Genomic DNA, 12,548 nt, shown 5'->3' with positions numbered 1-12,548 from the left:
TGAGTTGATCAGACTGGCATGTGGGGGATGCAATGTGCAGGATGCTTGCAGTTTAGCTTTTTCCTGTTGGCCTAGGGGAAAGCAAAGTAAAAATGTTGTTATATCTAGTCATCTGTACTAATGGTACCGTGCGGTCAAAACCTGCAGTTGACTAGTCTGGAAAGACGTTGATAGAGACGGTGCTGTTCTGTCAGTTGCTCCAGTCATTGATAAGGTATAATTACAGTAATCTATTATATATAAACAGTCGTGTGGTGGGCAAGCATTTATCTCTGTTGTCATTATAGTCTGTTTATTCTACCTGCTCACGTCAACAGAATCAATGTTGAATGATACAATTCTGTATATTTATTTAAAAAAATAAATTATTGTCCCAATCGCAAACCCAAGGAAGTGATTTAAAAGACTCCAATTGACTTCAGTGGGCAGTGGGTCAGACCCCACATATATGCTCTTCAATGTCTGAGGCCAGTACTAGAAGTTCTTATGCATTGTGTAGTATAGTTTAGCTCAGTGATTAAACAGAGATGGGTGTTCACCTGAGTATGAGCTCAGTTAACTCTGAGTAAGAACCTCCAGATTGGCACTTTAGACATTTCTGTACACTGGATAGTTTTTAGGTAATATCTCAAAAATAAAGGACCTCATTCTCCTCTCAGACCATTTTTTACTATAATGTGACTTCACTGACTTTGGTGGAGTTATTCTTAATTTATACTTGAGAAGAGAATCAGGCCAAAGTGTGTAATGAAATTAATAAAAGGAACATCTCCTTCAGTCTTTTCTCAAGCAAGGTTCCCTCTGAAACTAATGGGAAGTTTTGCTGAGTGGGGCTGCAGGATTTGTATTTGTATTTTCCATAGATATACTATCCAAATGCTACACACTTTTGCTCTGTATTTCAGTTATCATTCTTTTGGACCTCAAACAATAAATTCTTTGCAGTGAGATAAAAACAAACCTGGCATGCAGAGAAATATGGGCTGAACACAGGAAGGTAACATAGTACACTCTGCTTGTGTGTTTTTTTTTGTTTTTACTTTATCTATCCTGATGAAGGGTGAGGTGGTGCCAAGTGGTGGTCGACAGACTGCAGAGTCTGAAACACAAATGCCATCAACAGCAGAAACCATCGATCCCTTGTTTTACCCTAGTTGGTATAAGGCCAAATCTCGGCAAGCAAGCAGCCCAAGTTTGACCCAGCTGAGTGATGGGTTGGGCCAAGTAGGGCCATCTGTTTCTCTGGAAATGAATGTAAAGAAGGCAGAAACTACAGAAGCCGCAACAAGCAATGAGCGTGTACCTGGGAGTGGTAAGGAAACTAACACAACTGCAGCTACTTCCCAGGTTAGTGTTAATGATCTCTCAAAGTGTATTTGCATGCAGCCGGGGTCCAACTGGAATATAATATTGACGGAAAATTTGTTTTTAAAAAAATGCAGAGGCAAACCATTATCTCAGAAATATGGAAATACAACTCAGTGTGATTTCAATAAAGTTTGTAAATTTAATACATTTGATTTAAAAAGTATTGTGGGCCAGACTCTCAAACTTAGGAATCCACGGTGGTGTGCACATATTTGCTTGTGCCTAACTTATGTGGCAGTGCACCCAATATGTGGAAGCAAATGCCTGAGGCGCTCATGCATGCAGTCAGTTAGATGTCAGACACATGTCTAATTGGCCATGTCTGCACACATCAGGTATTTACACATTAGTGGCAAAGAAATCCATACAGTTACCTTCATGTAATGTTGACAATCTGAGTCTGTATGTCACATGCCATTTTACAACTATTGCATAGGCAGCTGTTGCTTCAGACTTATCTACTGTAGTTTTACTGCTGTATCTGTCACACATCTGGAATGTATGGTTGCTCTTGGTTAGCCTTTTCTCTATGCACAGTGGGCTATGCAAGCATCAGGATTCTTTTGTTTGTCTGACAGCAATTCTAAAAGCATGGTGTGATTTAAATCAATTTTGCATTGTAAATAACTGTTCCAAAAGTTTTCTTTCAAGAGTGTTTACAATATGATCAAAGATCAGTATGAACATCAGAAATGCTAGCCCTGTATTAGCATATCACTATTATGACATCAATATTGATGGAATAATTGGATGTCATGTGTTTTTTATATTTCTTCTTAAAAGGACACTCTCAGAGTTGGCAGACCCCAAATTTGACTTTTTCCTCTCTGTTTGTTTGTAAACTCCATGTAATTCTTAAGGGACCAAAGATTCATGGAGTGGAGCTGAGGGACCTGTGAAAAATTTGCACAACACACATGTGCCTGCATTTGTATGTGTAAATTGGTTAAGGCCTAAATTTAAAAAGTATCCATTAATTTGGAATGTCTCCATTTCTGGGTGCCGAACTCAAGAGATGTAGGTTTTTGAAGAGGTAGACCTCCTGTTTTTGAAGATTGCTTGTGTGCATGCTTGTGTGTGCCGTGTGTGTCGTGTGCCTGTGCGTGTATGTCGCAAATACTTCAGTGCTATGTTTTTTCTTAAAATTAAAAAAGAAAATTTAAAAAATCAGTGTCAGCAGTTTGGCGCTCATGAGCAACCCTACAACGATAAACCAGTGTGTGGCGGGGGGGAAAAAGATAAAGAAACAAGAGTAAATTCAGATATGGCGTACCGGGACAGAGCTCTAATGACTGAGGGCCCAATCCAATAACCATTGAAGTCAGTGGAAAGATTTTCATTGATGTCAGTCATAATGAAGTCTAAATTTGGCCTACAGTTTTCAGTGTTAATCCTTCCAGGCCAAGATTTTATTTGTAAACAAGAGTAGAATAAAAATATTTTTAAAATTATGAAATCTACCATGACAACGTTGTCTTAAGTGTGTTCCAGACAAGATGGCAAAAGCAGGCAATATTCAAAGTGGAACTTCTTGTTGCTGTTGTTTCAACAGAACTGTTACAAAGAATTAGGGCCCCATCCTGCACTCCACACTCAGGTAAAATAGCCATTAACTTACCTTAGTGATTGATTTGCTTGTGTAAGGACTGTAGTTTCGGGCCTTTATTTATCAGGAGCAGTAAAATAGCAGAAATAAATGTTTCATATGACTTTTACTTTTTGGAAAACCTACTGCAGTGGCTTTCAAGCAAACCAATGAAGCAAACTGAAGCAATTAAGGAAAGAAGAATTATAAGAGTAAACAAGGGGGAAAGAATATTTTTTTAGATTTGTGACAATTCCTGATGGTTGCGAATCATTGTGTACTGGTTACCATGCTTCAATATCTGTTGGAAATAAGTATGATGCGTATGTACATTGCTGGAGGGATAGCAGGTGAGCAAATAATGGGGGTGTGGTTCTGGGGCTGGGAAGAATTATGGGTGAGATCCACAAAGGAAGGTGGGTAGTCATGGTATTGTAGGTCAGAAGGGTTGGTGGGAATGTGTTTTTTAGTGGAAGAGTGGTGAAGCAGTGCTGGAACTAAGAGAAATGGCGAGGTCATATGTAAAACGGCCTCTGCCATGTGGCAGTGATCATGTTAAGTAGGCAAACTTTAGTTTGTTTTCTGCCTGTGATTTTAACAAAGACCAATCTGGCATAGTTACTGATAGAGTCATTGATAAACCAATGACTCTATCAGTCATTGATAAACCAAATAGAGACTGGGTATTTTCATCATGTCCCTGTTTTCACCAAGCTCTTAAGTTAAATAATGACATGTAAAAGAATAACTGAAAAAAGTGTTCTGAAAACTGAATCTCTTCATCAAACCCAGCATTGACCAGCCCAGTTTACTATGACAATGTTAGTGAAGCATTCTTCTTATTTTCTCACAGGAGTTAGCATTCTGCATATCAGTTTTGGCTTTTCTTATCATACTGCATCATCTCTGGAGTCAGATTCAATACATGATTTTTACTTTAATGGGTAGGAAATGTTTTGTTTTACCATTAACTAACAGCTCAAGTAGTTTCTCTGGTGATGTTTCTAGGTGATTCATAAAGGATTTTTTCCCTTTCTGCCATCTAAAAAGAATCATGCTATCTTATAATACCTGCTGCCTAAAGCTTTTTCTCCTTACCCTCCCAAAATGCCATCCTAGAGTTTAATCCCGCATGGTTACAAATTAAATATCCCTCATTTAAAAAATGAGGGAAACCCTGCATCGAATTCATGGGCTCATATTTCAGTTGTTGTTAGGCATATCAGTAGCTATTTGAAACTATAAATCAATAATAACAACAAAACTACCACTATGTTTGTGATCTTTGTATAACATAGTCATGCAAACTTACCCAATGAGTAGTGAGCTTTGTTACAATCTTAAAAGTATCACTTTGTATGAGAAAGGGGTTTCTTTAGGAGCTACAATGCAGATGAAAGACTCTACATATAGATTTAAAATTCTGCTCCTTACCTGCTCATGACAGCAAACTATTTATTATGTGAAAGAAACAATTGTCATTCATAAGGTCAGAGACCATTTTGTCATAGATCTTTCTCACTTTTGTCCTAGAGGTTTTGGGGGTTATTTTGGTTTTGGTTTAGTTTTTGAGGTCCTTGAGTCTGAGTACTTTTGGGTCAGTTTCCCTGCTCTGTGCATGCAACTCCTGTTGTCACTAATGATAAGAACACTACTGGTGAGAACAGATCCGTAATAAAATATCAAGTTGTACATTTTACAGCACTGGGCACTGGCCTGTTCTGGAAAAGGTACTAAGTCTTTGGACTGAATAGTTTTTTTGACTAGTGTTATTTCTCACAGTACTTAAGGAAGGAAAATTATCTTCCTTTAGAATAACATGTGAGCCAGATTCAACCCTGCCAACATAGTAGGTATAATGTGTATCCTCTGCAGTGGACTGAGCCATTATTCCCCTGGGGGATTCCACCCCAGTATCCCTCTGGGTTTTCAGTGTGGGAGGGCAACAGGAATTCATTGAAACTGCTCATTCCCTTTCTACTCTGGCTATGTTCCTTCCCCTGCCAAAACTGCCTGTTTCTGGGGTGTTCTGCCTGCAGGTCCACTTCAGCAGACGGGAGGTTGCAGCTACTTTTCTCCTTTGTTACCTCCCTCCCAGTCCACATTTTGTTTCTGTTGTTCTGTGCCTGAGTTTATGCCAGGAGAAGCTGAGTATACCTGGGAATTCATCTGGTCCTGATAATAACATGGAGCAAAATAATTCCTACCTGAGGCTGAAATATTTCTATCCTGTTTGGATGAGGGACTTATTTTGATGGGATTGTTTATAGAACCTGAAAATTTCCAGAGAGCTCTAGTGAACTACTGGTTTGCTGACAGACCACAGTATCAAAGGCCAGGTGGGATTTTGCAGTACTTGCTGTTTACAACCACCAAAGCAGTAACCCCAAATGCCTTCTTGCCTGTCTTTCACTCTGGGGCACAATGGCTTTACACATGATTTGCAACAAATAAAGCAAGATAGAAGGTGACCAGAACATTGGCAGTGGAAGTCTTGGCAGAGCTTGAGCAACTGAAATTTTTGAAGCCTTATCCTCTTATCTGCTGTTAAAGGCACAGAAAGTGTTCTGTGCCTCCATCAAAGGCTCTGTGAAACTTGAACAGCAGACCTTTTGTGGCTTGCCTCTGTCCAGCAATCTGGAGCAATCAGCTATTGAGATTTCAGAGCAATACACTCAGGGGTCAAATGCAGCATCTTCTAGGTTTTGAGTTTCACCCAGTATAGCTTGATGCAGTGCTGAACTGTGTTGGGCCACATCACGTATCTGGATCATGTCTGTTTTGTCTGGTTCAGAACAGTGAGGAAACACTGGGCCCTCTGTGAGAGTAAGTTGCCAGGTGTGCTCAACAGGGCACTGATTAAATCCTGTTCAATAAACTGTCATTCAACACTGATAATCTTGCAAGCTACTGACAGAGATTTAATCTCCCATATTTAGGAGTGATTACTGAGAAGATTACAGCAAAGCAATTCTGATAATATCTAGAGGGCTCATATCTCCTTGACTCTGGTTAGCCTAATTTCAGACATGAATATGGAAAACAAACAGATATAGTAGCACTGTTGATGATCTCTTCCTAAAACTGAATAAACCATGTGGTGCAGGTCATATTAAATCTAGCAGCCACCTTTAATACCATTTAGCCGTAAAGTATTGTTGATACAATTCTACATCAGACTGGAATGGATGGATTAGCCCTTGAGTTGCTAATCCTTTACTCCTTTATGAATAAATGATCACAGTGGGTGATGTTGGGTAGTTTTTCTTCTACTCCACATAACCTTTTATACAGAGTGCTGGAAGGGTCTATCTCATCCCTGCCACTATGTCCTCCTCTAATTATTGATAAATATATTGTATAATTCCAATGGAGTTAATGTAACTCATTGACTTTGTCCAGAATCTCATCAACTTAATCTATCCTTTCTGGTTTCTATCCATCGGGTTTTTGCTGTATTCCATTGATATTTAATCATTTCACAATGTTTCTTCTCAAGCCCCGCTACCTTTATTTCTAATAACTGAATCCCCTACAGCCCTCCCTAACTCTCATTGCTACTTACTACAACCCTTCCAGCATCTGGAAGAATTTTCTTGATGCGTAAGTAATGGCCATCCTGCTGTGCATCTGCTGGAAGAAAGGGATCCCCTCCAAGACCAGTAACATTTTTTACTAATTCCTAAGGAGAGTTTGCCACAATCCTGACTGCTGCACCTGAGAAAGAGAAATGCATCTCTGAATAGACATACCCTATTAAAATAGACTGAAAGTAGTAAATTATAGAACTTCCTGTAGGCCACAAATCATATCTGGATTTATTTATTTTTATTATAATTAGTTTAGAATAATTTCTGTATTTCACTTACAATGGTCACCAACATAGTGTGGTCCAAAGAGCAGCAACCCGATCTCCCAAAAGCAAAATAAAGAATAGTTGCATAAATAACCAAGTAATTACATATGGATGATAAAATAGTTTTTATGCAAATGACCTTAGAGACCAAAATATCCCTATCCTTTACCCACTTCTTATGGCATGATTAAATAAATAGTCAAGGAGCCACAAGAGACCATATGCCCTGAGACCCCAAATACTGGAAATGCTGATAGCTTTCTGCATTTAATTATTTTTAATTTCAAAAGGTATTTTGAAAAAAATAAACCATAAGGAAAAGAGCATAATGTTATTCTCATACTTAATTTCCCATGAGCACAAATATGCTCTATGTATTCTTGTAATAGTATATTTAAATTTCAAAAACAAACAGAAATAAATGAAAATTAAATTATGTTCTGTACATTTCATTGAGAGACTCATAATGTCAGATTCTATTCAAATTACTACCACACCAGTGCATCTTTTAGCATAAATTATACAGATAAAGTACAAATGACAGCCTGTTTTGTGTATCAATATCTGCACTTCTTTCACAGTGCTGGAATTTCAGTATGTAAAAACCAAGTGATAATTCACCATTGCTTATGTTTGTCATACATGCACAATATAACATTTTACAGCGCTTATTAATGCAGTAAAGATCATGTATTCTTTAAACAGTTAAAAAGCTGGCATCTTTGTATTTTTAAATGATTCACCAAAGTAAATTTTTCTGTTTTGTCAGTAGATCATACAGGCAAAGATGAGTATTGCTGTGTTGTGTTTATGGTCTTGGGTCCTTAATAAATAAGGTTTACCAGTCAGATCATAAAATGGAGGTCTTCATATATTAGCCGTCCCGTTCTTGAGTTTGAGTAAAAATTTAGGGCTTGTCTACACAGAGAAGCAATTCTGAAGTAAGATAAGGTGTAAATTTAAAGTGCTATAGCTTTTCCGGAATAACTCCCTATATAGACACTCTTATATTGGAAGAGTCCACACACACAGTTTTTCCACAATAACTATTCCAATCAATTTCCTTGTGTAGACAAGCTCTTAGTCCCTGGTCCAGTGAAACACGTAAACAGTTCCATTAACAACGGTGCCTTCAGTGGGAGTACTCATGTGCCCAAAGTTAAGCATAAGCCCAAAGTACTTAATTAAATGCTTTGCTGGATGAGGCCCTAAGTAAGATCCTTAGGATTTGGCCCTGGAGATGGGCAGAAAGAAAAAACCTGGATACAAACACATCTGAAATTGGGAGTACTGTATTCAAAAGTCTGCACTTGGATCCAAGTTTTGTGAACAGGTCCTATATATCTCATATGCCAAACCAAAAACTTGATCCAAATAGCAGGGGCACAGGCTTACCATGTTATGCAGACAAAACTACACAGGATCGTTTCAGGGGACAAGACAAGATGTCACGTTTATTATAACACAGTTTGATTTATGACCAATAACTAATATCTAATACCTATGTATACACACACACACTCACTCACACACACACACACACACACACACACCCCAAGTGTTCTGCAGCTGCTAGATAGTTACCAGTCCTGAATGTAGCTTGAGTTCGTGGCTTGGGTTCGTAGCTTGTGGTGGCTAACTGGCCAGGAAAGCCGGGCACAAGGAAGAGCTGGGTCTCTGCTGGGCATGCACCGATGCCCTTCCATGTTGGCTGCAGAATGTTACCCTCCAAAGTCTTCCATCTCATCCATCCTTTTTGTAGGCTTTAGTTTGAATCCAGAGTCTATAGGACTTGCTGTGTCATGCTGCCTCTGGGTTCAGTGTGATTCATCACCCATCAATTACAGACATGACTTTCAGCCTAGGACCTGGCTTTGATGTTTCTTCAGTTGTACTTTTGTTCTTTTCTTTTTAGGGTGGACTCTTCTTGCTTTGTCAGGGCTGTTGTCTGCATCTTCAGCCGTTGGTATTTACACTTTATTTCATCAGGACAGGCTTGGGCTGGAGGTTGATTCCATCATCCATACATACCTCATTCACACATCTAAACTAAACTAATAAGATTACAGCAGGATTTTGCAAAAATGAAGGTTGCAGCAAGCTTTTACAAAATGGAGCGAGCATTTTAAAATGGAGTTTGGGACAAGTTAAAATGGAGTTTGAGTTACAATATGGACAAGTGTAAGGAATGGCAAACAGCAAACAGAAGTTCCAATATACACAAGTATAATGAATGACAAACAGAGAGCGGAAGTTACAATGTTGAAACAGTGCAAGTGTCAGTGATTTAAGCAGCAATTGGATTGCAAGTGAAACTCAATTACCCAGTTATTGGGGTCCCTGGTTTTATGAATGAATGTAGTTTCATTTATAAAACTTTACTTATGAAGTTATATTAATAAAGTGAACAATTAAAAACAATTTCATTGATCAGTTCTACAACCTAAGGCCAAACATTTTTAAAGGTGGGTGTCTAAAGTTAGACGCCTAATTCACCGTTTAAGCACCTATATAAGTGCTACTTATTTTCAGAGGTGCTGTACGTCTGCTGCTTCCACTGAAGTAAGTGCTAAGTACTTCTAGACATCAAGCTACTTATTTATGTTACTAAATATGGATCTAGCTACCTAACTTTAGGCAAAGAAGCTTGACTTTGGAGATCTAAATTCTCTCCCTTGATTTACTCATGCAGATATCTGATAGCTGATCCAATCCTTGCACTTCAGGATCAGTGTCTGTCTGAGTCTCCGGTTTCTCTAGTTATTTTGTCTCAGATGAGGTACAGAGTACAATATTTTGTAGTCCAAATGAATTACTTACTAGCAACACGTCATAGAGCCAAGAGTCTAAAAAAATACCATCATTCAAAGGGACTAAACCACATGTGTCTAGCTGAAAAGGAAATTCAAGTTAAATCATCCACAAACCATACTCGATTTCATTTCCCTTTGCAGTCAGTATCTACAGTGCTGTAATTCTGTGAGGATATAACCTATAATAAAGATTGAGCTGTTTGGAGAGAGAAATGCTAACTGAATGACATATGTTATTCTTGTTTCATGTTTCTTGTTTAAAATTTTCCGTTACTTGGTTGTAACCTTATGCTATCTGCTAGAATTAACATAGGGACATTTCTCGCTGTATTCACACACTTGTAGTTATATTTGCCCCAGTTGCTGAATACTTTTATTTCTTTCAGCTGTGGATCCTCACTATATTTGCCCATGAGATAGTATTAAATCAAATGTCAGCGAGGTCTGTAATTGACTACATTTTAGCTAATTGCTAGTCATGTAAAAGTATTTTAAATATGCAATATAGATAGAGCATGGACAAAACAGATTATTAAAAGAAATGTGAAATCACACACTGACTTACTGCTCCTATACATCTGGTTTTCAGTTGTATTTATGTACTCTGTGAAGGGGCATTTCTAAATTTCAGTGTAGTGATCCTTTAGAATTATTTTAGCCCTTTATTTTAGACATAAATAATTTTCTCACTCTCCCCTCCCCCCCAATATCAAGACTCAATCCTGCAAGCCTTGCTCACCTCAATAGTTCTTTTGAAGTCTATAGGACTACTATTGTCAGTAAGACTTACTTATGAGAGTTTAGCTTTGGAGGACTGGATCTTATGCAAAAAACATCTAGAGGCAAAGTCTTCCTCTCAGTGCCACATGATATCTTGATTCTAACATGCTCTCTTCACCAGAATGAACTTTTATGGACCCCCAACTGCTACCCTAAAACAGGCCAAAAAAATCCTATAAGATCCTCAAGGCAGCTCTCAGCTCCACTATTCTGCTCTCCCTATATGAATAGATGAAAGATATGCATAGAGGGAGAACAGAATATCAGAACTTGAGCTTTGCCCTGTGGATCTGAATATCCTTGTATATAGCTCTATAATAAGACCGATAGATGGATGGATAGATATATAATATATGTCAAATGTCTGAGCTGAATGACCAGAGGGATCAGTTCACTGTAAGTGATATTCTCTCCTATGCAATAGGCATGTGCACTGCTTAAGTGTTAATTAAACCCTGTTTTGAGGCTCCTCTCTACAGGGCTGAATTTCAGTAGTGCCTTTCAGTTGTACAGCAAAATCAGGAAATATCAGGTGTGGAAGACTCATAGGCGAAAAACACTCCAAAAAGTATGATTCTGCTTCTCTCTGACTTTATTACAGAGATGGGTCTTAGTTTTAAAGTTCAGGTCAGTGGCCATTTGGTTTTGAGATTTAGTTTAGGATGGTTTCTTCTAGATTTCCGTTTTGCACTTTGCTTTTATGCTTACTGCTAGATTTCGTTTAACACATTCAAATAATGCAGGAAAATACTGACTGATCTCCTTTTAGCATCTCTGTTTCCCCTTGCTCCTGAGAGTTGTGTGATTCAGTAGTGCTGGTGACGAGTTGTGGTGACAATACATTGATAACAACTCTCAGACAACTGTGTTCTTGTTATTAATTTGAGTGCCAAATAACACACCTGAAGTTTTGCATTTTAATAGTCGGGTCTGTGAATTGTCTGATTAGTCATGAGTATCTTCTTGTTTGTGGGTATTTCAATTTTGGTCCATTTCAAGTAATAATAGATCATAAGAATCACAGTGTGGACAAAATGATTTCTTCTGTTCTGATTGTTGTAATTACCTAATTTAAAAGCTGAACAGGCTTGAATTCTGATCTCCATTAAACTGCCTTTTCAGGGCATTTCTCATTTGGTTGTTTAGGAAAAAAATTCTGAAAGGAAAATTATCACCTTCAAAAAAAAGTATTTTCTTCTGTGCCACAGCTGAATTGCTGCTATTTTACATCATATCACAGCAGATTCACTTCACAATAGTAGATGTAGATCTCATCCTAATCCTATGAAATAGGTCAGCTTTTCTGTTTAACAGTAAATGATTCCATGCTAAGTTGTACTTGGTGATTTGTACCCATTACAGTGGGTGAGCATTGAAATATTAGCCTACCTGGCCGCAAATGTGTACCACTGAAATTCCCTTTGACAGTAGGATAATTATGACTGTGAGCTTGTGTTTACACACTGCTTCATCCTGCTGCTCAGCCTCCCTAGCTTATGAAAAAGCAGATATTGAAATGTAAAAGAATTAACAGCGTACTGGATATTTCAGTGCCTGCCTACTCACAAGGATAGCCCAAGGCATTAGAATGGAGGGATAGGGTGGATGTGCACATGCAATTTCACAAACCAACACAAAATTAGGACTGATTTTTAAGCACAGAGTGTCCATTAAAATACTAGTGGTGCAGTAACTATGTACACAAAGGGAGTAGTTATTATTCACTATTCAATAGTTCACACCCAACTGTACATATTACAAAATGTTTTATTGATGGATGTTACTGTTTATCATTCTGATGGGGTATATGTGACCCGGACACCCCCTGCTGGAAGGCTGGCAGTCCTGCCACACCCTGTCCCCAAAAAAGCAATAGAGGAGAAGCTTAGAGCGGCTGCATGGGATGCAGCTATTCAGAAAGAGGCTGCAGGGAAGCAGCCCATCAGGGCCCAACATGCTCATATAAAAGGAGCTGCAGGAACAGCATGAATTCAGTCTGCTGGCAGGGATTGGGGGAGCAAGGAAGGTACTCCTGGCTTTGTGATGGGACTCAAAGAAGATTCAGGCCATGGGGAAGTGGTCCAAGGTCTACAATATGAAATTAGGTCGAATTTATAGAAGTCGGTTTTGTAGAAAGCATTTTTAT

General features: G+C 38.5%; 1 protein-coding gene across 11 annotated transcripts in view; it reads left to right on the top strand.

Annotated features, from left to right (window-relative positions):
* The window catches only part of TRIM55 (tripartite motif containing 55), a 64,114-nt gene that overhangs the window by 31,213 nt on the left and 20,353 nt on the right, over positions 1-12,548 (top strand). For 9 of the 11 annotated variants that reach the window (XR_012157189.1, XR_012157191.1, XR_012157188.1 and 6 more), the window contains one exon: positions 1,060-1,347. The exons of 1 other annotated variant lie outside the window; for it this stretch is intronic. Coding sequence is in view for 6 of the 10 variants with exons in the window: in XM_073331001.1 (XP_073187102.1) it covers positions 1,060-1,347 (288 nt within the window). In the remaining 4 variants the exon portion in view is untranslated. Of the gene's footprint in view, positions 1-1,059; positions 1,348-2,920; positions 2,966-12,548 lie in introns of all 11 variants that reach the window. One more of the 11 variants, XM_073331007.1, reaches the window with a different exon arrangement.

This window comes from Lepidochelys kempii, chromosome 2 (genome assembly GCF_965140265.1).
Source record: "Lepidochelys kempii isolate rLepKem1 chromosome 2, rLepKem1.hap2, whole genome shotgun sequence".
Classification (NCBI taxonomy): domain Eukaryota; kingdom Metazoa; phylum Chordata; order Testudines; family Cheloniidae; genus Lepidochelys; species Lepidochelys kempii.
This window is presented reverse-complemented; position numbering and strand designations above follow the sequence as displayed.